The sequence below is a fragment of the Spermophilus citellus genome (genome assembly GCF_964194105.1).
Source record: "Spermophilus citellus genome assembly, chromosome: 5".
Taxonomy (NCBI): Eukaryota; Metazoa; Chordata; class Mammalia; order Rodentia; family Sciuridae; genus Spermophilus; species Spermophilus citellus.
In genome coordinates this window covers 44,236,013-44,259,332 of record NC_138186.1, presented here as the reverse complement: position 1 = coordinate 44,259,332, position 23,320 = coordinate 44,236,013, and the positions used below count along the sequence as shown (strand labels likewise).

The following is a 23,320-nucleotide window of genomic DNA, read 5'->3' as shown; positions in this document are numbered from 1 at the left end:
GACCAACCTGCCCCCAATGGCATTCATCCCAAACCCAGCACAAAGCAAGACAGAGACAGAGATAAAGCTTTATTGTGGAAAAACTGAGTTGGCAGAAGTTTGAAAACACAACAGTTGAGCCCATCTATAATATATAGGGGCTGGGGTTTCCCATTCAGTCTGTACTGCCCTTCCTCACCCTCAGATGGGTTTCTCCCCTTCAAAAACTCCTGGGTCTGCCACTGGTCACAAAACAGAGTAACATACCATCACATAATCCTAGGCACTAGCTACTAATCTCTCAGGTTCCCTCCTCAGTTTGTAAATCCTATGGAATGCTATGGGGGCTGGTCTGCTCAGTGGAGGAGGCTTCAGTTGGTGGTTTCAGGGGCACCCCAGGCATTGATTCAGGTGGGGGGCCACTTTCTTCTAGGAGATTGCCCTGATAGAGCCGGCGAAGGCGGGACAGTTCTCTTTCTGGTGGCTGTTTCCAGGTGTACCATGGGTACCAAGGGTCACCTGAAACTAGGGTAGGAGCTGGTGGTGTAGAAGTCACAGCTCCATGAGATGTACTGAAGTCAAGGTCCCGGGGTTCAACCTGAGGAATGTTGTAACTGAGGAGACCTAAGGGATTTAAAAAAAAGAAAGAAAATTAGGGAGGAACTTGTTAGTCACTGGGTACATTTATACATGTTGTATATTGCACAAAATTAGCTGGCCAAGACTGCAACGGAGGGATGACATACTGCTTGGGCATTTGACTGCAAAGCTATGCAGACTTCCCCACACCAGGATTATATAGCTGCATCCACTCTAGGGGAGGAGTACTTTGGGCAAAAGCACTATGTAGTCCATGGCCAGAAATTTACACAAAGATCCTCCTACGAGGGTTGAGGTTATAGCTCATGGGTAGATTCCTTGCCTAATTTGTGCAAAGCCCTGAGTTCAATCCCCAGCATTGCAAAAACAAAGATCATCCTATCGTCTTGTTCTGGTATTAGGACCAGCAACTGAATAATAAGAGGGAAGGGAAAGGAAAGATGAAGGATAAGGGGACAGGGAAATGACAAGGTTAAGAGATTCAGCAGAGCTGACATGGGATAAGACTCTCTCTTGAGAAGAACGTGTTGAATACTCCCTTCCTGGAGAGGCGGGAACACTTACAAGCACCCCCTAAGCCTAAATTAACTTCCCTCTGCCTAATAAAATTGCCCTGTCTCCCCGCTCCTTTTTTTTTAATATTTATTTTTCAGTTGTAGTTGGACAATACCTTTATTTTATTTATTTTTATGTGATGCTGCGGATTGAACCCAGGGTCTCGCACATGCTAGGTGAGCTCTACCGCTGAGCCACAACCCCAGCCCTGCCTTGTTCCCCTTTTAACACTCACCGTGATCTCTGGCTTTCTGGATGGCCTGGGTCAACTTCTTATGCTGCTTCATACAGACTCCTATAAAAAGAAAAATAACCTGGTATTCATTCTATAAGACACAGTAACTAAAAGAACGTATTGCTTCTATATGGTGATAAAGCGCTCTGGATTTGGAGGATATGGTTTTGCCTGATGACTCCACTCTCCTAATCCTTCTTTGGGCCTCAGTTTCCCCATATGGCTAATGAGAAGAATCCTACCCCTCTGAGAGCTGGGATAGTAAATTAAGATACCGAGACACCACGGGGAAGCCATTTAATGATAAAGGCTGCAAGACACAGAACAGTACATAATTCAATGTACAACTGTGGTTAAAAGGTTGAGTTGGAAAATCCTCAGAGTCAATAGGCAAGAAGTGATTTCAGATCTGGGGAAGATCATTTGAGAGTGGCAATAATTGTCTCTTTAGCTTTCTTTTTTTTTTTTTTTAATAACTTTATTTTATTTATTTATTTTTATGTGGTGCTGAGGATGGAACCCAGGGCCTTGCACATGCAAGCCAAGAACTCTACCACTGAGCCACAACCCAAGCCCCTGTCTCTTTAGCTTTCTACAGCAATAAAAACTTCTGTGGAAAACTGAACACTGGTCATGGTGCCACCCCCCAATAATGGTGGGTTCAGATTATTCTTTGCAAATTTATCTTGCTTGAAAGCAGGAATTGGCAAATTTTAGGGGGGGGGGGGGATAGGACCACACAGTAAATATCTTAGGCTCTGCAAATCCTGTGGTTATCATCTCAGCTACTCAATTCTGCCACTGTTGCTAGGGAGCAAACAGGATTTCATACTGCAGATAATAGAAAATAAATGGACATGGTAATGGGCCAGATCTGGTCTGTAACTGTAGTCAGAGAACAGATATAATCCTAAATTGTTAACCTTATAATTTTAAATCTGGAAAATCTAATTTGTCAATGGTATAAAAGAACTTACGTGACAGTCAGGTGGTGAGAAAAGTCTTCTGGGAAGAGACATTACATAAAGGAAATAATCACCTTTTATTTATTTATTTAGGGAGTGGGGACTGAACCCAAGGGTGTTTTACCACTGAGCAACATCTCTTTTTTATTTTCATTTTGAAACAGGGTCTTACTATATTGCTGAGGGTGTTGCTGAGATTAGCCTCAAACTTGAGTCTCTGAGATGGGAGGCATGTGACACCACACACACCACAAACATTTACTTTTTGTTTGGTACTGGGGATTGAACCCAGTGGCTCACACATGCTAGGCAAGTGCTCTACCACTGAACCATGACCCCAGCCCCCCCACTTTTTTTTTTAACCTTTATTTTATTTATTTTTATGTGGTGTCCAGGATGGAACCCAGTGCCTCATCCATGCTAGGAAAGTGTTCTACCACTGAGCTACAACCCCAGCCTGGCCCCCAACAATTTTTAAGAACCACATTTATAAAGTCTGCTCACAGAGGTCCTAACCTGTATTTTGCCCACATGTAATTAATTGTTTTAGCACCTTATATTCACATTAAGCCAAGATTTCCAAAAGCATACTTTGTATGCCAGAAGTAATAGACATCAAACAAATACCTCGTCTAACTGCATGAACAAGAAGTGTCCCAAGGAAAAACTATTCTGGTAGTTGTAGAGATGACAGGCTAACCTGTATATGGAGCATGGAAGATGATACCCGTGTGGGCACAGACAAACTGTTCCAAGAGCTTCACATTCTGTGGGGGAGAATGGTGGAAACAAATGAGAAGACGAGAGGGAAGACTAAAGAACATAATCCTTACACACCCATACCAATGCCCTTGACCCCTCTCTGTCTCTCTGGATGCTATCCTCTTCCATATCCCAGTTTTAGCCTCATCCATTCATTGGGCTTTCAACCGTTTCACATGCACATCCTATATTGTCACTGGGTTGATATAGAAGTCAAACTCGTATTTTTGACATTATTGTTTTGTTGTTATTACTATGGGATTATAGGCCACCATGCCTAGCTACAAGAGTTAACTGCTAAAGGTAGCCTTCAAGCAAAAACTTGGGGAGACTCATTGGAAGTCCCAGAAATCACCCAGAAAATGCTGCTATAATAAGTATATACAAATGACTAAGAGATATAACAACAAACTAACTGAATATAACATACATACAAGAACAATTTGTTTTTTTATTTAATTTTTTTTTCTTTTAGTTGTAGATGGACACAATACTTTTAGTTTTTTTTTTTTCCAATGTGGTACTAAGGATTGAACCCAGTGCTTCACACATATTAGGCAAGTGCTCTACCACTGAGCCAAAACCCCAACCCCAATTTATGTTTTAATTACACAGAATGACTCACAACTAGCAAATCAATTACAGGAAATTAGATTCTTAAGGAAAAATCAGGTAATCTGGGGAATGGCAGGTAGGCAGAACCATCTATAATCTCAGTCTTGGTTATATAATTATTTATGCCTCTTTTTATAAACTATTGTATATGATTGAAACTGGCAAGGTATTATGGGACTGCCCTATAACCTGTGTCATAAGGGTCATTAGAGTAGCTGGACTCCCCCATTTGCTGACTGATACACAAATGCCCTCCAACTCCCCTGATAACCAGTCATACATCTTAGGCTCTAAGATCTTCATTACAAACTCAGAAAAGCATTTTCCTGTTATCATTCTTAAAATATTTTCTTTCTTTTTTTTTTTTCCTTAAAAATATTTTCAAATTCTTGAAGGAGCAAGTCCTGTCCTGCTCAGTGTTGAAGGCTTTCTGAATAAAAATAGTCTACTAGACTCTTTACATTTCTTCATATCTCTGTCTTCCAGCCCCAGGACTCAGAATGCCACTAAACATTGACATGACAACAAAATAAAGAAAACCACAGGAAAAAGGTAAGTGAATATAGTCATTAATAATTGTAGTACATATAAAGGAAGTTTGGGGCATGGTTCTCCTATTAGAAACAAGCCTTTCTATAAGGTGTGTTGGCGCACACACCTATAATCCCATCAAACCAGGAGACTGAGGCAGGAGGACTGGAAGTTTGAGGTCAGCCTCAGCAATTTACCAAGGCCCTAAGCAACAAAGCAAGACCTGTCACAAAATAAAAAGGGTAGGGGATGTGTTTCAATGGTTAAGTGCAACTGGATTCAATCCCTGATATAAAAATAAGTTTAAAAAAGGTCATTTTTTCTTGCCTGCCAATTTATACTGTAAATTTCATGGACATGGAATAAACCTTCTTAGTCCAATTCATAATAGAGGTAAAAAACTGGAGAGGGATGATTTTATATTGCAAAAGTCACTGCAACATATACTGCAGGGTGCCAGAATATGAAGAAGTGTGGTGTACCTATAGTAATCTCTTTAGCATTACAAAGAGAGTCCAAATATTCTCCTTACCCTAAAGTCGACATACAAATTGTGATCCCGGCAGATGGGACAAGGATTCCCAGCAATTTTATTCTTACGCTGTAGAGAGAAGAAACTGGTAGCTGAAGGATGTTCACAACCTTGTCAAAAAAAAAAAAAGGCTGCTTCTAAGGTCCCTATGGCCCCCACCCTCACACCACATCCCACCTAGGTACCACCCTCAGAAACTCACAATGCAGGTCTTTCGAGTTTGCTGGGGTGGGATACCACCTTTATGGTTGCGGCGGTAGTCAGCCCAGACTGGGCGATTACCATAGCGGTTCTGGTATTCTGAAATGAAAGAGAAGTTATTCCTAAGTAAGGGTGTAGGGGTGTCTCTATTTACTTCAGGCCCCACCTGACCCACTCTTTCCCCACTTAAGGATACCTTCTGAGTCCAGATATTTCCAGGGTTCATTCTCATAAGGGGAAATGGGAACTGAGGGCAATGAATCTTTTTCAGGGGGGGCGCTGGTGCAAACAGTCTGGAGGGTAACCTATAAGGGGAGGAATGAAAAAATGAGTTCAAGAAAAAGACTCACCTGTTTTATCATACTTTGGGAAAAGGACAAATGCATGTTAATGTAATTTAAAAGGAATATATATATGAAAGGAAATATTTTGTTGAGATTAAACTGACATAAATCAACAATTACTCTCCCTATCTCTAACTGGATCCTGAGAGGCTAATATAGGAGGAAACAATCTTATTCAAGAAAACAATTTTAGAATATGGCACATAAAAAGTCTTTGTGCTTCTGGGGAATTAGTTGGGTCTAAAGGGGGAAAAAAAGGAGTATATCCAGTCTTTTGGAAGTTAGATGTGTGGTGGCAAGGGGATAAGTTGAGTCTTCAACTCAATCTCACAGCAAGACAGAGTTCCCAGTTTTATAAAATGTTGAAGTTCAACATTCCATAGGGCAAAAACAAACTTGGGAGTCCTAACGCCAGCTTTAAAGCTACCAGGCCTGCTATTAATTCAGTCCTGTCAACATTCCTCAGTCCCACTCTAGGGAGTGGCAGCGGGGTAAGCCTTGCTTCTCACCTTGTCCCACCAAGAAACTGCCCTGCCCTATCAAGAACCTCCAGGGTGGTAAGTACATGAGGCTGAAGGGAAACCTCAATCCCAAGGACAGAACTAAGGTCGAATGCATGCTTTGATAAGAAACTGAATTATTAAGATAAACAGCTGAGAATCTGGTCCCTATGTCGTGAGAATGTATCCTTGCTTTACTGGGAGATAGCCGGGCTGGTGGAAATTACGATCCCTCAATCAGAGGACACTCGAGAGCATCACAGATTTAGACACTACTTACCTAGTTAACACCTAATTGTATACGACCAAGGGTCAATCCCACTACCTGGGTTAAGTATAGTATTTGGGAACAGAATGACAGCTGACCCGAGGTTTTAACCCTGGATTCGGGCAATACCGGGCAAGGGGTGGAGGTGCCGGAATTGAAGTGTTGCCTACACAACAGAGACATAAGAACGTGGGTCTCCCCCCGTGGATTCTCGGAAGCTTCCACCTAGAGAAGGCATAACTAAATTGGGATTGTACATAATATCCTCTGAGGAGTTACCTGAACACCTCTGGCATTTCGGAAAGTGGAAAAGATAGGAAACCGCCTCCCAAGCGTGTTCAGTACGGCGGCCGCCATTTTGACGTACGCCCAACGTAGAATGCCTCAGAAGGAAACTGCGCATGCTCCAGACAACTGACGCGGATAGGGCAAAGGGCGATCCCGCAGTGCGGAAGGCAACCGCGCGAGTTTGCGTCAGGACGGAAGCGTAAGAGGGGGGCTTGTTAGAGACGCTAATTTCAACTGCGTCACAATCGAATTAGGCTTCAAAAAGATTTTTTTCCTGGACCAATCATTAAAACTATTAGATTCCATACTTAGACTTTGCCTTTTAAATAATTTTGAAGTCGATTTTGACCAGGATTCTTTCACTGCGCATGCGCACCTTCGTTTCTACCAACCCGGGGTGAGAAATATTGTCCAAGGCGGAAGTGGTAGAAGCAAAGGAAAGGGTGGTGCTAGGCTCCCTGGTCACGCGTACAAGACTGGGGGACTGGAAGGAGGCGGAAGAGGGTAGTAGAGGGAAGGGGCTGCCCGTCGGCGAAGGAAGGATAGCCAATCAGCTGGCGAGTTGTCTTTCGGGTTGACCAATACGTTCACGCCTCGCGCACAATGTCTCGCGACAAGGGCGTTTCACTAGCACGTTTGGGCGCGTTGGGCGGCGTCCGGGTATAAAAGACTCCGCCCGAGCGGGCAGCCGCCATTCTGGGGTTCGTTTAGAGGTAAGTTTGGTTTTCTTGTCGTGTAGTGGGCAAAATTTTGCGGAGTACGGTGGAGTAGTTTATGGAAAAGGAGTGGGTTCGGTTGGGAACCACGGCCTATACGAAGCGGCTGTTTGGTATGGGGTGTGGAAGAATGGGACGTCAAAAGTGCTACTTTGGATTGTGTTAAAAGCGATCCGTACTGATTACATCTTTGTCCCTTGTGTTCTTTTTATCCCAGGTTTGAATTTTCTCGGAGAAAGACAGGCCTGCCACGAGGAAAACAGAAACAAGCCGCAGCTACATCTAAGCCCTTGAAAGGATCCTGAGAGGGGGGAAAGGGAAAACAGCAGCCACCAGCCCAACCACTTGTGTCTTCTGCCCCTACCCACCTATCTTGCCCACCCCACCAGCCCACGCTGCTTGGGACTTGAAATCTGTGGCCGAAGGACCGTCACCACATAACTTGAAAAATAATCAACCACCCTCCCTTCCCAAACCCACCCAATTTCACTCATCCAGCGTTTCCTTTTTTGATTTCCACTCAGAATTTTTTTCTACGACCCCCCTCCCTAAATGGAGTTGGGTGGGGGGGGAGTGAATACTGAGTTGGCCTTTATTTTTTAAGAGACTTTTTGATCCAATGAGGCCCCCCAAATAATTTGAGTTTTGGGTCCTGGTTGGTTGTTTTATTTTTTTTCTCCAAAATTTTACCCCCTCCCCCCTGAGCCCGAGGTGCTGACGTCGCAAAAAAATTGGATAGTAAGTGTCGAATTTTCAAAAACCAGCCTTGCAACAAGAAATCAACGTTTCCCGTTGTGAAACCAAAAATAATGAGAGGAAGAAATGAGACCATAGAACAAATAGAGAGCTGGAGATGGACCGATCTGGTCATTTAATCTCCATTAAAAAGGGCCTTTGGGTCTGAAACAGTCTTGTTCTCTCTCCCCTACCACCTACCTCTTCCTGCCCTGCTGCAGGCAAGGAGAGGGTGGAGGGAGGGCCAGCAAGTGAGGATTTTGATGGTTAACCCTTGATAATCCAGTCAATTTCCAGACTGCCAAAGCATGTGTTTGCTTTTTATAAGGAGGAATGTTTACCTTCCTCTGGTTAGCAGTCTTCAAAAGGGTTAATGAGCTCACATACAAAAGATGGTGGATCTTGTGGCCCAAAAGTCCCACTTCTTTGTGTGTGAGACAAGCAGGCGCCTTTCAATTTGCCAGATTAATAAGCAATCTGTACATAAAGATTGCAGGGTAAGGAGATGGGCAGAGAGAAATAATAGCTGGCTGTGACTTAAAATGATTGTTAAATCCTCTCAATTTTAATGTAATTTGCTTGGGGTATATTGTATGGTTAAGATAGGTGGCAATCTATGAATAAAGATTGCAAGACACTTAATTCAGGGCAAAATATAATCTTAGTACCAGTACATACAATAATAGTTGGGGAGGTAAATGTCTTGTAATTGTTGCAGATTGCATAGGTTATTTAAAAGCAAAAAAGTGATTAACATTTTAAGTTGATACTTTTTGGTGGGGGGTGATCAGTTAAAATAGAGGGTGGAAAGGTGGGGAAATGTGGAATTCAGGAGTATAATTTTAAGAGCCATTTAGTGCAATTGAATGCTAGCTTTCTAAAAGATTTGTGTCGTTAAAAGGAATTTTTTTCTTCCCTGCTTCAATATGGCGACTTTCCTTGTCCTTTTGTCTTCCAAGCGGCGTTGCAGGTTGTGTCTTGACCCAGTTTTCTCCTGTCCTCCCACCTCAACCCTATTTGTTGAGAGGGGTCCAAGTCCTCCCCCTTTTCCTTTATTAGGGAGGATGGGGTGGCCGGTGATAGCAGATTCATTTCTTCCTTGCAGAAAATTGTTCTTTTAAATAATTTAATTGCTTTTATTTTCACTATTCTCTTTCTGATTGAAAATAGGTCAGAGATTATTCAGGATTGGGGGTTGGCTTCTGTTATTTTTTACTTAAGAGTGTATTATAATGTAATAGCTACCGGCAGAGCTGGAGTGAATTTAATTTTGAATCCTCTTCTCCATTACAAAATGGCGTCCCTCCTTTGTTGTTTTTCTTCTCCTTTTGCCATCCAGAGCTTAGGGCCGCCCTAGAAACTTGTTCTAGTGGGAGGAGCAGCATTGAAAGGTGATGTAATCAGCTTGCTTCCTCCTCTCTCCACCCTCTCAAAACTCCACCCCTGAGCAGATTCCTTCTGGACTCCTTTGCACATTGCTGCTAGGGAGATACATTTTCTTGTTTAGATAAAATCTTTTGATAAAAGCTTATAGGAATTAGATATTGAGGCTGTCCATCTCCTTGGGTAGCTCTAGTTGATATTTTAACAACCAACCCTTTGCTTTTTATTTTCACTTTTTCCTCCATTCATCACAACTACTTGGAAGCTTACCCCACTTCAGTTTCCAGGAGTGGAAAAACAGTCAAACCTCAACTGCACTTTAAGACTAGGAGGCTTTTGGGGTTGTGTGTGAGAGCTTGTGTGTTTGTATATATGTGTGGGATTGGGGAGAAAAAACAAAGGGCTTATAACTCGAGTAGACAATTGGGGCCTAATGACATTTTTGCTCAGTAATCAGTCCTTGGGCCTCTTTTGGTTGCTCTATAATGAGAATCTGGGGGGGGGGCGGTTTGAGTACTTTCAGGACTTTTCTTCTAAATCACCCTTATTCCCACCTCTCAGTTCGGGGATAAACTCTTTGTATTCAGTGCTGTGTCACGTTCTCCAGTTGCTTAGTTCCTGTACATTGGTGCTAGGATGAGAAGTGAATCTTTAGGAAAGGAGGCGGCAGTTGTAAACTCAAGGCAGGGGGAATCAAGCTACGGTTTCTGGTAAGCAAAACATTTCTGGTATTACATTTCACAACCTTCATTTCTTTTTTCCAAAGAACCACCTTTTTGAATTCCTTTTTCCTTCCCTTCTAAAAAGAAATTCCTTAAAAGCATTAATGAAAAAAATAACGTCCTCTTCATTTTTTTTTTTTAACTTGTGCAGTTGCTGTTGCAATGGTGCATGTTGAAAGCCATGCCCTACCTGAGACTGATATTGGGTGTCCAGTTCTTATCTCTTCCCAACTTTTTCAGTCAAATCTTCAGCAGACTATCCATATACCTTTCATTTTTTTTTTAAGTCCTGTAATGAAACGTAGGGGTTCTAGGCAGAATTGAAAACCCACTTTATACAATATACAATTATCTTGGTAAACTTAAGGCTAATTTTTGCTGTGTTTGGGTTCTCAAATTTAACTTCTGGTTTGGATGGGAGGGACTATTCCATGTGTCTATTGACCACAGTCTTTTTTTTTTTTTTTTAAGCAGTTTGCCATGTACTTCTGCAGCATACCTACTTGGGAGCTGAACATTACACCCATTGGGGTTCCTGATCTCTAGTGAGCAGGGGATTAATAAAGAAGATCTTCCTTAACATGGGAGATGGGAAGCAAGGCCTACTAGGGAAATCAGATCCATCCAGAGAACTTTGGAGAACCTGATCCTTGTAGTTTGTGGCCAGAATTCTATTCTGGAATCCTTTCCTGTGGGTGGAAATGGTGTATGTGATTTTGCACATCTTTATTGAGAAGCAAATAAGCTCATACCAGGTTTTCAAAATGACAGAGCTTGGGGCCTACCACTTAGAAGAAAGGAACTCGAGAATCACCTGAGGGACATAATTCAGTCCACTGATGTCCATTAGGAAATGCCTAAACAACAAAGAAAAGGAACAGCATTTTCATTTCTAGAAGTGCTAAGGCCATAATGTAAATGTGGGACTCTTCTTACTGAAAAATGATAGTGCTATGGCTTGCATAGAATTTTTTCCCAAAACAATTCAGTACTGTTTTGTTGGTGATGGGTGTGGAATAACTTTAGCCAAAATGGATTTTTTTTCACCTTAATCATAATAACCCTGAAATAAGATTCATTTTGGAGGCAGGTGCATGAATTTTATCTCTGATAAGTAGAAAATTCCCTAGTGCTTTGCATCAGTAGTACATGCCTCTGTCTGAAACATCCTCCATAAAGAAAGCCTAACTATAGGACAAGGTAAAGTGAGGCCAGAGGGTTTTCCTCCTGCACCTAACCACTCATGTACCTGTTACCTTCAAGGAGTTTAGCAGCTCATTAAAAACATGACTTTTCTGGATTATTCCTGGTTCCAGAAACAGACCCAGGCCCAAATCTGGAGTGACATATTTTCAAGCTCAATTCCAGGCCCAGATCTGGAATGACTTGGTCATTGCTCCTGCCTTACTCAAGTCACCTTCTGGACTGGATGACTGTGTCAGAAATATTGGGCTTTTCATATTTTCCAGAATGTGCTGACTTCCAAGTAGGGGAACTAGATTTTAAGACACTTTGGAATCCTTAATTTTGAGTAAAAACTAGAGAAAAAATCACCATGAGAAAATCCACTTAACATTTTATCACATGATTGATGTTCATGAGACAAAATTCAAAATTTTAGTTATTTTTCCAAAATACAATAGTGGGAAATGGATATTCTAACATTCTGTCTTGTCTCCTAGCTTCCTTCACTGTTAAATCTTTTATTCTTTTCTATACCAATGGGAATTTAAAGTATCTGGGTCCCATTTCCAGCAGAGGGCACTGAACACAGTTTAGCTTTATACTCATTGGTCCATTTTTCTTTCTATGAATGAATATTAATATTCTCTCTTCCTCTTAATTGAAGGAACATTTGATTTCAGGTGACTTTTTTTTTTTTTTAAGTTCCTGAACAAAGTAGGGGTAGCAAGCCTATTGGCTTAGCTTTGTAGTTGGATATGCAAAGAGTTCTCCAAGGTTTATGTATACTTACCTCTGGCTTTGAATTGGTGGAGTCAGCTGTGTTCAGGGGGCACTGGTTTGAAGTGATGTTTAATTCAAGACTTTATCAAATTGAACATATTTTGGTTTGGGATTTAATGGTAGGTGTTCATGTATGTATGTATAGATAATATTTTAAGAATTTCTTAGTCTCTTGCATATGATATTAGTCTGAGCCCATTCATAGCTTTTCCAGTCCCCAACAGATGGGAAATTTATTTTTATATATTCCTTTATCGTATTCCTTTCTTGTATCTATTCATCTCTAATTTATTATCATATAATCTTATTACATGGAAAAAATTTCCTTCTCTCTTTGTGTAAGAATTACCATGTAATTAGCTTCTACTAAGAACTTCTACTAATCTTCCAAAATTCTACTTGAATGGGTTTTTTTTTTTTTCTCTTCTCTGATCTCAGGTTTCACTTGTTCTTGTGGAGGTTCCAGGGCAGCAGCTTCAGCACATTTGACCTAGTTTTGCCCATTTAACATTTCTTAACAATTTGTTCTTTCCCTGTGTTCAGTCCACAGGTCATGATCTCCAGAACCAAGATTGTACTACTACCCTTTCCTTTCTGGGCTGCTGCCTCATTGCTGCTGTGGCTGCTGCTTTCCTAGGTTGTTAGGACTTACACATTTAGAAATTGACTGACCATTTTCTGGGGGAAAACTAAAAGATTGTTGTGCTGCTTTTTCATTGTTTGAGAACAAACAACTAATTTGCATTATCTTACAAGAAACCTGTTCCCTTTACTGCACAAAATATAGTCATCTTTGTAAAATAATTTATTTCTTTTCACTCTTCCACGGTGTTGCCTGTTAACCCTGCTAGATGCTGGATGCAGAAAGTCATCTTTTCCCCTTCCTACCAGAATCGAGTGTTTGTAGAGGTAGTATGATAAAACTACCAGTCAGAACCATATGGATTTTAAATTATGTCTGTGGAACTTTGGTTCTGCCTAGAAATTGCTTCACACTTCTGTCCCTTCCATAATAAGCATTTAGTTTTTATCTAACTCTTTCAACCTGGTAGCTGCTTAAAATTTAATAGCATTATTCCAGCCTTTAGCTTTGTTGCAGTCCTAATAGTTCCATGATTTTTAGTTTTGGGTTAGGCCTTTCTTGAATATCCTGGACAATGTTGTAGTTTTTGAAAGTAGAGGGTCAGATTTGCATCTTTGCTTTTATAAGCCATGTTTTTCTTGGAAACAATAAAAACCTGTGTAGGTGTTTGGTCAATGTGTGACATTATTCAAGGTTTAGGAAGACCTGCTTGACATCCTATGCATCAAATTGTGAACATTTCTGGGAGCTACTGTCACATTTTCTGGGGAATGGGTTCTCTTTCCATGTTTTATTTCTCTACCACCTGTACTTCAGGTGACACATATCCTGCCACTTGTGGTGATTATGACTCTTAAAGGGTTGAGATAGAAAGGAATTGACTCTTACAAGACATTTACCCCAAACACCTGAGATTGACCCAGTTCAAGCTTTGGAGTTCTTTCAGGCCAATTTTGTCATTAAGGGAGGTATCCTAACAGCAAAAAATAAAAGCCTTGTGAAGTTAAGCATCTTGTTACAGGAATTGGAGTCTTACCTCTAATCAAGTGAAATCCAGCTGTGTTAGCAAGGATGTAACAATGAAAGACAGGTGGGCTACCCAGCCCTCCATTTTAATTGCCTTCTGATTCAATCATGTATTAACCCCATGCTTAACTTGACAAGAGTTTTCTCAGTGACCATTAAGTAATTAGTGTATTTTGTCAAATACAATGATGACATATTGGAACTGTCCTTGCCACCCATTTATTCTGTGGGTTTGTTTTTTCCTCTAGAAACCATAATCATGGGTTCAGGTCCCATAGACCCCAAAGAGCTTCTTAAGGGCCTGGATAGCTTCCTGAATCGAGATGGGGAAGTCAAGAGTGTGGATGGGATTTCCAAAATCTTCAGGTGAGTCTGTGTCCTTTGGATTAATTATGAGTAGAGGATACTGTGCATTGTATTATGGCTACAGTTGAGAAGACAGGAGAATAAGTGAAAAAAGATTCAAATCCAGTGATTTTAGGATAAGGGATTGGAAAAGTTGATTCCTTTGTTTCTGGCCATAATGGCCCCCCAAGATTTGGACATCCATAGACCCAGAGGAGACATGGCTTTAGGAGAGCAGGGGGGCCTGGTGATAGAATTCTTGATTGATTTGGGTCATTTTTTCACCCACCCTAAATATCATTTTCTTTTGAGATTTTCATGTTTTCTTGGGAAAAGCATATAACAAACCATTTTGGACAGACACAAGGGGATGGTTGTTGAGGGCTGGACTTTTCACCTAGAAGCAGAATCAGATATACTGTGTGTTAGGGAAGGAATGATGTCCCCTTCCCCAGATCAGAATTCAGTGCCTCCTGAATTATCTTCCATCCTCATCCTTTCATGGGTTTCCATGTCACCCTGGATTCACCCAATCCTCCTAGAGGCCTGTATGGCTCTCCACCTCTGGAGCAAGACTCAGTTATCACAAGTATTTAGGCACTCTACTGGCTAGATTCTTTGCTAGACCTTGCTCCCTTTCTAACTCTTAACTCATTTCCTGCAGCCTGATGAAAGAAGCACGGAAGATGGTGAGTCGATGCACTTATTTGAACATTCTCCTGCAGACCCGTTCATCAGAAATACTGGTCAAGTAAGTGGGAATCTGGGTGGCTGGCCTGGGAAGAAGTAGTTAGAAGATAGGGGAGGTGAGGCATGTGGTTCTTGGGGTCATTGATGGTGGACCAGGACTGTGGGATGTGGTAGTTCCAAAACCCAGGAAGTACTTGTATTCTATTCCTATCTGCCTGCAGGTTTATTGATGTTGGTGGCTACAAGCTTCTTAACAATTGGCTGACATATTCAAAGACAACCAACAACATTCCCCTCCTCCAGCAAATTCTGCTGACCCTGCAGCACCTACCGCTCACTGTGGACCACCTGAAGCAGGTACCTTTGGTCTTAACCCTGGTTCTTTTTTTTGGGGTTACCCTGACAGGTGAAAAACTCATACCAATTCTAATTTGGCTGTTGGTTGGGGCCTGTGAGATAGAAAAAAATAGTTCAGAATTGGATAGGTGTGAGCTTGGGATACTTTAAACCTCAGTTTATCTGTCTATAAAATGGGAATAATCATACCTACCTCACTTGGTTGTCCTGGATTAATAAAGAATACATCCATAAAGCTTTTGTAAAAGGTACAAAGTCAGTATTAGTCTCTGTTAAGGGACTATGGAGGGATTATAAGTTTGTAGGGGTGTTAGCTCTAAGTGAACTTATTTCCCTTCTTGCATTTACCTTTTTGCTATTCCCATATCTTGTAGAATAACACTGCCAAACTGGTGAAGCAGTTAAGCAAGTCAAGTGAAGATGAAGGTAGGGTGCTTGTCATGGACTTTGTTCCATTATTTCCATATGATTATCTTCATCTCTCTCCCTATCTTTAGATTGTCTTTCACTCCTGCCTACTTTCTACTTTAGTTTGCTATTTCCTTCAAGAATTTAATTTCTCACCAGGAGCAGTGGCACACAGCTATAATCCCAACAACTCAGGAGGCAGTAGGATTTCAAGTTTGAGGCTAACCTCAGCAACTTAGTGAGACCCTGTCTCATTTTTAAAAAAGACTGAGAATGTAGCTCAGTGATAAAGGGCCCCTGGGTTCAATCCCCAGTCCGAAAAAAAAAAAAAAAAAAAGAAGAATTATTATTTAAATATTCTAACTTGCTCCCTCTTCATTATCTTCAATTCCAAATGAAAATATCCATTTTCCTACTATTGGATATGAGATAAAATGCCACACTTCAACTTATAGCTGATTCTTTCACTTGGTAGAAAATTTATACACTTAAAATTCTTGGGGGAAACAGAGTGAGATGATGGCACACTCTTATAATTCCAGCTACTCCAGAGAAAGGAGGATTATACGTTTGAGACAAGCTTGGAAAATCTAGTGAGACCCTGTCTCAAAATAAATAAGGGCTGAAGGTGTAGCTTGGCAATAGAGCATTTGCCTAGTATGCATGAGCTTTGGGTTCAATCCCTAATATAGGGAAAAAGAAAAATTCTTGGAAGAAGTATTGTCATTCTAGAGTGAATTGTACACATTTACTCATGTTTTCCTAAATAAATATAGCGTATACTGGGACCTTCAACATCTGTTTTCCTAACAATAGATAGACTAGTTCTGATAAAAATATATTCCTAAAGAACATGGGCAAAATCTTGACTCTTATACTATGTCATGGTTCTGATAGTGACAGATTCTTTCCTAATTTAAAAAAATTTTTTTAGATGTTGATGGATCTTTATTTTATTCATTTTTATTTTTATTCATTTCATATTTTATTCATATGTGGTGCTGAGAATTGAACCTAGTGCCTCACATATGCTAGGCAAGCACTCTGCTACTGAGCCACAACCCCAGCTTCCCCCTCCTCCAGTTTGCTTTTAAATCACATTGTGGTGTAAGTGAAGAAATATTCCCTAGTTTTCCATCCCCTCACTCCCCATGGTGGAGATCAAACCTAGGTCCTTGTACCTGATAGGTGAATGCTATACCACCATCAAGCCACACCCCTAGCCTGAGTTGATTTTTTTTTTTTTAAGCCATTATCATTAACATCATTCTAGGAGGGGCTGGAACTGTGGCTCAGTGGTAGAGTGCTCGCCTAGCACGTGCGAGGCCCTGGGTTCAATCCTCAGCACTACATAAAAATAAAATAAAGATATTATGTTCAACTACAACTTAAAAAAAAAATTGTTCTGGGAAAAAAGCTTGCCCTAGAAAATCTTTTAGAAGTTTGGTTTTTGGGACATCTCATGTTCTTAAAAGTCTGGATTACTTTTTCTATTGCACATATTTTCCCAGTAGTTTTTCAAACATAGCATTTTCTGTTAACCAGGAAAACTACTGAATTATTACTAAATTATTTACATTACTCATCTACAGAGCTCCAAAAATTGGCCTCAGTCCTTGTCAGCGACTGGATGGCTGTCATCCGCTCCCAGAGCAGTACCCAACCAGCTGGTAAGTGCTTAGTCTTTTATTCCTTTTTTTTATTTCATTCCCACTAGGATGTGGCCTTCGGGTGTCCCTTGTCAGTTCCACTTCTGACAGTCTTTCCTTAATCCAAATGAAATCCTTTTCTACTTTTTTTTTTTATCCATGACAGAGAAAGATAAGAAAAAACGTAAAGAAGAGAGCAAGAGTCGAGCCACTCCTCCTGAACGACCTTTGACTGAGGTGAAGGCTGAGACACGGGCTGAAGAGGCTCCAGAGAAGAAGAAGGAGAAACCCAAATCTCTGCGAACCACAGCACCAAGTCATGCCAAGTTCCGTTCCACTGGTAAGATGTTGACTGGCCTCACAGGGAGGGCCTGGGGGCATGTGCACAACTGTCACCTCATGGAATACTTCCATTTGTAATATGAAAGAGGGAAGTCTACTGGAGAATCTGGGAGACACTTGAGAGAAGATTGTTGAGAAGAAGGGTAGGACAATTGGTTAGTGTTAGAAGATGGGTTGAACTGACAACAACACTTATCTCCCCAAGGACTAGAGCTGGAGACACCATCTTTGGTACCTGTGAAGAAGAACGCCAGCACCGTGGTAGTTTCCGACAAGTACAACCTCAAACCCATACCCCTCAAGCGCCAGAGGTATGGACCCTGTTGTAGGTTTCTGAATAGTTGGGTCTGTGGACACACAGTGGAAAGAAGGGGTGAATCAAATGTTATTGATTACTCCTCTTCCCATAGCGCCACGACTGCTCCAGGAGATGCTGCCCCTCCTGCAGAGAAGAAGTATAAGCCCCTCAACACAACACCCAATGCCACCAAAGAGATCAAAGTGAAGATCATTCCTCCACAGCGTGAGTCTGAAACAGGGAATGCACTGGGAATTAGGAGTGTGCTCTTTTCTTGGGAATGAATGTCCTAGGAGGGAAAGGTTTTTTGTTTTTTCCCCCTTTATTATTTTGTTTTACTTGCCTTTGATTTCTTAGTGTCCTTTAATGTTTGCACCTCTGGGACTCTGTTTTCTTAGTGTTATTTAGGAGTAATGTTAGAGATAAGGTAGGGATGCTGCCATTCAGTGACTGGTCACAGGCATGACTTTGTTACATCTTACATGTAACATCTTACATGTTCACAGGAATTTATTTCATGGTTTCCTGTGCTCTAATTCCTGCACAAAGCGATGCCTTACCTTCCAAAAGAAAGATGAAATAACCTCGGGAGTTTTTTGTGTGAACCCTCTTGCATGTGTTCCTAAGTCACCTTGAACTTTTGTGACCTAAGTGTACACAAAGTCTCCATCAGCCCATCTTCATCTTAAACTTTGAATAGGACTGTGAAGGATGATTCCATTCTATGCTCTTTTGTATTATAGCTATGGAGGGCCTGGGATTTCTGGATGCTCTCAATTCAGCGCCTGTTCCAGGCATCAAAATTAAAAAGAAGAAGAAGGTGCTGTCACCTACTGCTGCCAAGGTATGGGCACTAAGAAGTGAGTTTCTATGACAGAGTACACAAGATCCAGAGGAAGAAAGGGAACAGCATCAAGGAGCTGTTAGGGGAGGATTGGGAGTAGGACTGTAGAAGCCAGAAGGTTCCTTTATAGCAACTGTTGGGCATCTTACTCAGGTCCTGGACTAATTGCTTTGCCTTGAACTTGGCTTCCTGTCAGTTAATTAACTTTTTTTTCTTTCATAATAGCCCAGCCCCTTTGAAGGGAAAACAAGCACAGAACCAAGTGCAGCCAAACCTTCTTCCCCAGAACCAGCGCCCCCTGCTGAGACAGTGGACATAGACCGCCCAGGCACCCCAGTGCCACCTGTTGAAGTCCCCGAGCTTATGGATACAGGTAATCTGGAAACTGATTTGGGCTTGAGGGGTTTCTTTCTTTCTTTTTTTTTTTTTTTTTTTTTTTTTTTAGTTGTTGATAGACCTTTATTTATTTATTTATATGTCGTGCTGAGAATTGAACCCAGTGCCTCGCATGTGTGAGGCATGTGAGCCACTGAGCCACAACCCCAGCACCTTGAGAGTTTTCTGAAAGGAAGGATTTGAATCTGAAACCTCTCCTGCTTCCAGCCTCTTTGGAGCCAGGAGCTCTGGATGCAAAGCCAGTAGAAAGCCCTGGAGATCCTAGCCAGCTGACCCGGAAGGGAAGGAAAAGGAAAACTGTGACATGGCCTGAGGAGGGCAAACTGAGAGAATATTTCTATTTTGAACTGGATGAAACTGAACGAGGTAAGACCCCAAGTTTCCTGTGTAATAGATGTGTATAGGAAATTTTTCAAGGACTCAGTCGTGTTTACTTTTCTCCTCTTTTTTCTCTTGTCAATAGTAAATGTAAACAAAATCAAAGACTTTGGTGAGGCAGCTAAAAGAGAGATACTGTCAGACCGACATGCATTTGAGACGGCCCGCCGTCTAAGCCATGACAACATGGAAGAGAAGGTGCCCTGGGTGTGCCCTAGGCCCCTGGTTCTGCCCTCACCTCTTGTCACCCCTGGAAGCAACAGCCAAGAGCGATACATCCAGGCTGAGCGGGAGAAAGGGATCCTTCAGGAGCTCTTCCTGAACAAGGAGAGGTGAGCAGAGGGGTTTAGGTCCTGGGATGTGGAGTGCTTGCACTGCTAAGGGGACTATGACCTAGGAAATTAAGAAGTGGTAGAGCTGGGTGCAGTGATACACACCTGTAATCTCAGTGGCTCAAGAGGCTTAGGCAGGAGAATTTGAGTTCACAGACAGCCTCAGCAACTTAGTGAGGCCCTATCTCTAAACAGAAAACACAAAAGGACTGGGGATGTGCTCAGTGGTTAAGCGTCCCTGGGTTCAATCCCTGAGACCAAAAAAGGGGGGGGGGGGGTTATAAGCTAGAAAGAACTTCAAAAACCTAAATAAATATCATTCTTTTTTTCTCTTCCATTGCCTGCGGTATTCCTGATAGTCCTCATGAGCCTGATCCTGAGCCCTATGAGCCCATACCTCCTAAACTCATCCCACTAGATGAGGTAAGTGCCAGTGGTACATGATGATAGTGGGTAACAACAGAGGTTGTGATGGTCATTGATTTCCATGTAAGGATATCTCTGCATTCCTTCTCATCAGTGATGATTTTTTTGCCTCTCCTCTTGTTAGGAATGTTCCATGGATGAGACCCCATATGCTGAAACCCTGGAGCCCGGGGGATCAGGTGGCTCACCTGATGGGGCCGGAGGCTCCAAGCTACCTCCTGTTCTAGCCAATCTTATGGGAAGCATGGGTGCTGGGAAGAGCCCCCAGGGGCCTGGAGGAGGAGGCATCAATGTCCAGGAGATCCTTACCTCCATCATGGTATGAGCCCTCTTCCTTTTTAAATTCCTATGGAACCTCCTAAGTCTTTTTTTCTGATTCTCTCATTCTCTTTACCCCAGGTCTTCCAGTCTTTCCCCTTAACCTCCTAAATAATTAGCTCTTTTTCTACCAGTGGTTACCCTTGTATTTTATTGACTTTTCCCTCTTGCCTTCTTAATCCTCACAGGGCAGCCCAAACAGTCATCCTTCAGAGGAATTACTGAAACAGCCGGACTATTCAGACAAGATCAAGCAGATGTTGGGTAATCTTCAGGGCAAGCCCCAGGGGTCTGGGGGAGGAAGCCGACTGTGGAGTTGGGGGAAGCAGAGTTTCACAGACACTGAAAGCACAGGGCTATTGCCACTAGGCAAGAAACGGGAGGGGAAGACTGGTCGGAGAGTGTTACTCTGCCAGGTTGGTCTAAGAGGGTCAGATGGGCACACCTACATGGGAAGCCATGCCATTCTTGTAGAATCTTCTTGCTGACTATTTTACTATTTTTTTTTTTTTTTAAATTAACAGTGCCACACGGACTTCTAGGTCCTGGTCCAATAGCCAATGGTTTCCCACCAGGAGGCCCTGGGGGTCCCAAAGGCATGCAGCACTTCCCCCCTGGGCCTGGGGGACCTATGCCAGGTAGGTGGTGAGTGAGGGGTTGAAGTGGGCTTATCTGCTTAATTGCACCCTGGTTAACAGTAGAGGAGTAACTAGAAGGTGAGAGGTAGTTTAGATTGGGAGATTACAGTTCCTAACTGACAGTTAGCTGATATTCTATCCCTTCTTTTTCTTCCTTAACAGGTCCCCATGGAGGCCCTGGTGGACCAGTGGGTCCACGTCTTCTGGGTCCCCCACCCCCTCCCAGGGGTGGCGATCCCTTCTGGGATGGTCCAGGTGACCCCATGCGGGGTGGCCCAATGCGAGGGGGTCCAGGACCAGGTCCTGGACCATATCATAGAGGCCGAGGTGGCCGAGGAGGAAATGAGCCACCACCACCACCACTTCCGTTCCGAGGGGCCAGAGGAGGTCGCTCTGGAGGAGGACCTCCAAATGGACGAGGGGGCCCGGGTGGGGGTATGGTTGGAGGTGGTGGGCATCGTCCTCATGAAGGCCCCGGTGGGAACATGGGCAGCAGCAGTGGACATCGTCCTCATGAAGGCCCTGGTGGGGGCATGGGTGGTGGCAGTGGCCATCGTCCCCATGAAGGCCCTGGCAGTGGCATGGGTGGTGGCAGTGGACATCGTCCTCATGAAGGCCCTGGTGGAGGATTGGGCAGTAGTCATCGTCCCCATGAAGGCCCTGGTGGAGGAATGGGCAGTGGACATCGTCCTCATGAAGGCCCTGGCAGTGGCATGGGTGGTGGCAGTGGACATCGCCCCCATGAAGGCCCTGGAGGAGGAATGGGTGCCAGTGGTGGACATCGCCCGCATGAAGGCCCTGGTGGGAGCATGGGTGGAAGTGGTGGACATCGTCCCCATGAAGGCCCTGGACACGGGGGACCCCATGGCCACCGGCCACATGATGTTCCTGGTCACCGAGGCCATGACCATCGAGGGCCACCTCATGAGCACCGTGGCCATGATGGCCCTGGCCACGGGGGAGGAGGCCACCGAGGGCACGATGGAGGCCACAGTCATGGAGGAGGTAAGGATTACACTCTGCTGTCCACGTGGGTTTTGGTGTTCCATACATGTTTGTGGTGGTGGTTAGGGGAGAGGCAGAACACGAGGTTTCCCTGTCTCTGGCTCCCAGTATGCATGGCAGTTTCTACCCTCTGCCCTTTCTCCCAAATGCTTAAGATATAGTGGTCTCTTTGAGATTATCCTTAGAATGTTGTGAACTGGGGCAGTGAGGGTGGCATTGACCTCTTAGGCATTTCCTATCTGACCATTTTGCCATCATTTTCCTACAGATATGTCAAACCGACCTGTCTGTCGACATTTCATGATGAAGGGCAACTGCCGCTATGAGAACAACTGTGCCTTCTATCACCCGGGTGTCAATGGGCCCCCCCTGCCCTAGGGACCACCTGCCTACCCTACCCACATGCCCCCCTGTGGACTGCAGCCTTGCTCCTTCCACCCTGTTATGGCTTCTGTGAGGCCCAATTTCCCCTTTCCCCAGCTGATGAGGAGCCGGCCCCCTCAGTTCCCACCTGCTTGGGTTCCTGGGGGTTTTCTGATCACTGGTGCGCATTGATGTACATATTTTCCTCCAGTCTGGGAGGAGAGAGACTGGACACATTCTGTAACCTGGACTGCTGAAGAGGAGACCCAGTTGGCTTCATTTTATGAGGAGATTTGCCCTGTGTCCCAAACCCCTTTCCAGTATTACCCCTAATGCCTGAGAACCTAAAGCTGGTTATCCTGGAGAACACCTCTACTCTCCTATTGTGGGTCCTCCACATGCACACAGAACTCAGACATGGGATCCGCTGCACTTAGGAAATCATCCCAGCCAAGTTCATTATTCCTCATGGGGTGGGGTGATGGTAGGGGTATTATGTATCCCACTGCACTGAGAGGGCTCAATCAAGCTGGATTTGAGTTCTGGAATATACCATCCCCGCTCCTGTTCCAACTTGGGCTTTAGAGTTCTGTCTCAAGACACTTCCAACTTTTTGTTTCTACACCCAAGTTTGCATCATGTGTCTGCTAGGTTCGATGATGGCAACTTCAAGTCTGCATCCATCCAGTGAGAGTTTTATCTGGCAGAGGTATGGCCAGTGATGTCGGTCTGCCTCTGCCAACCTGCTGTTCTGGAGACTTCATAAAACACTTCAGTGAGACCAGCTTTTCATCAACTTAAGCCCACTATGCTGGGCCTGACAGTCACACTACATGCACTGCCTTTGGGAGTTTGCTTGCTCCTTACCCCACTTGGAACCTTGTCAGGTGAGGCTTCCAACAATCTTGCCCTGTCAGCCACCTCTGAATGAATCCCCACCAGGTGATTTCCTGGGTGGATTCAGTGAGATGATTTTTGCCCCTTCCCAGTCCTTTCCTTCACCTGTCTTGGCATCAGTTGTTTTCT

General features: G+C 43.3%; 2 protein-coding genes across 3 annotated transcripts; one reads left to right on the top strand and one right to left on the bottom strand.

The window, feature by feature from the left end:
• Positions 1 to 56: 56 nt before the first annotated feature.
• MRPS18B (mitochondrial ribosomal protein S18B) lies at positions 57 to 6,491 on the bottom strand. 2 transcript variants are annotated; one of them, XM_081293904.1, is made up of 7 exons: positions 6,367 to 6,491; positions 5,172 to 5,280; positions 4,977 to 5,074; positions 4,775 to 4,843; positions 3,035 to 3,101; positions 1,370 to 1,429; positions 57 to 603 (listed from the first exon to the last, which is right to left on the bottom strand). In XM_081293904.1, the coding sequence occupies exons 1-7, from the start codon at positions 6,442 to 6,444 to the stop codon at positions 308 to 310; spliced, it is 777 nt and encodes a 258-aa protein (XP_081150030.1). In that variant the 5' UTR covers positions 6,445 to 6,491; the 3' UTR covers positions 57 to 307. The 2 variants fall into 2 exon arrangements, with proteins under 2 accessions (XP_081150030.1, XP_081150031.1); XM_081293905.1 differs by lacking the exon at positions 4,775 to 4,843.
• Positions 6,492 to 7,010: 519 nt separating this feature from the next.
• Positions 7,011 to 22,664, top strand: PPP1R10 (protein phosphatase 1 regulatory subunit 10). Its single transcript, XM_081293851.1, has 20 exons — positions 7,011 to 7,088; positions 7,309 to 7,829; positions 13,754 to 13,871; positions 14,515 to 14,601; positions 14,762 to 14,897; positions 15,272 to 15,323; positions 16,898 to 16,975; positions 17,121 to 17,294; positions 17,502 to 17,607; positions 17,707 to 17,819; positions 18,338 to 18,438; positions 18,664 to 18,811; positions 19,042 to 19,200; positions 19,298 to 19,544; positions 19,904 to 19,967; positions 20,095 to 20,289; positions 20,477 to 20,552; positions 20,813 to 20,926; positions 21,089 to 21,931; positions 22,200 to 22,664. Exons 3-20 carry the CDS (start codon positions 13,765 to 13,767, stop codon positions 22,307 to 22,309), a joined length of 2,910 nt encoding a protein of 969 aa, XP_081149977.1. The 5' UTR covers positions 7,011 to 7,088; positions 7,309 to 7,829; positions 13,754 to 13,764; the 3' UTR covers positions 22,310 to 22,664.
• The last annotated feature ends 656 nt before the right edge of the window (positions 22,665 to 23,320 follow it).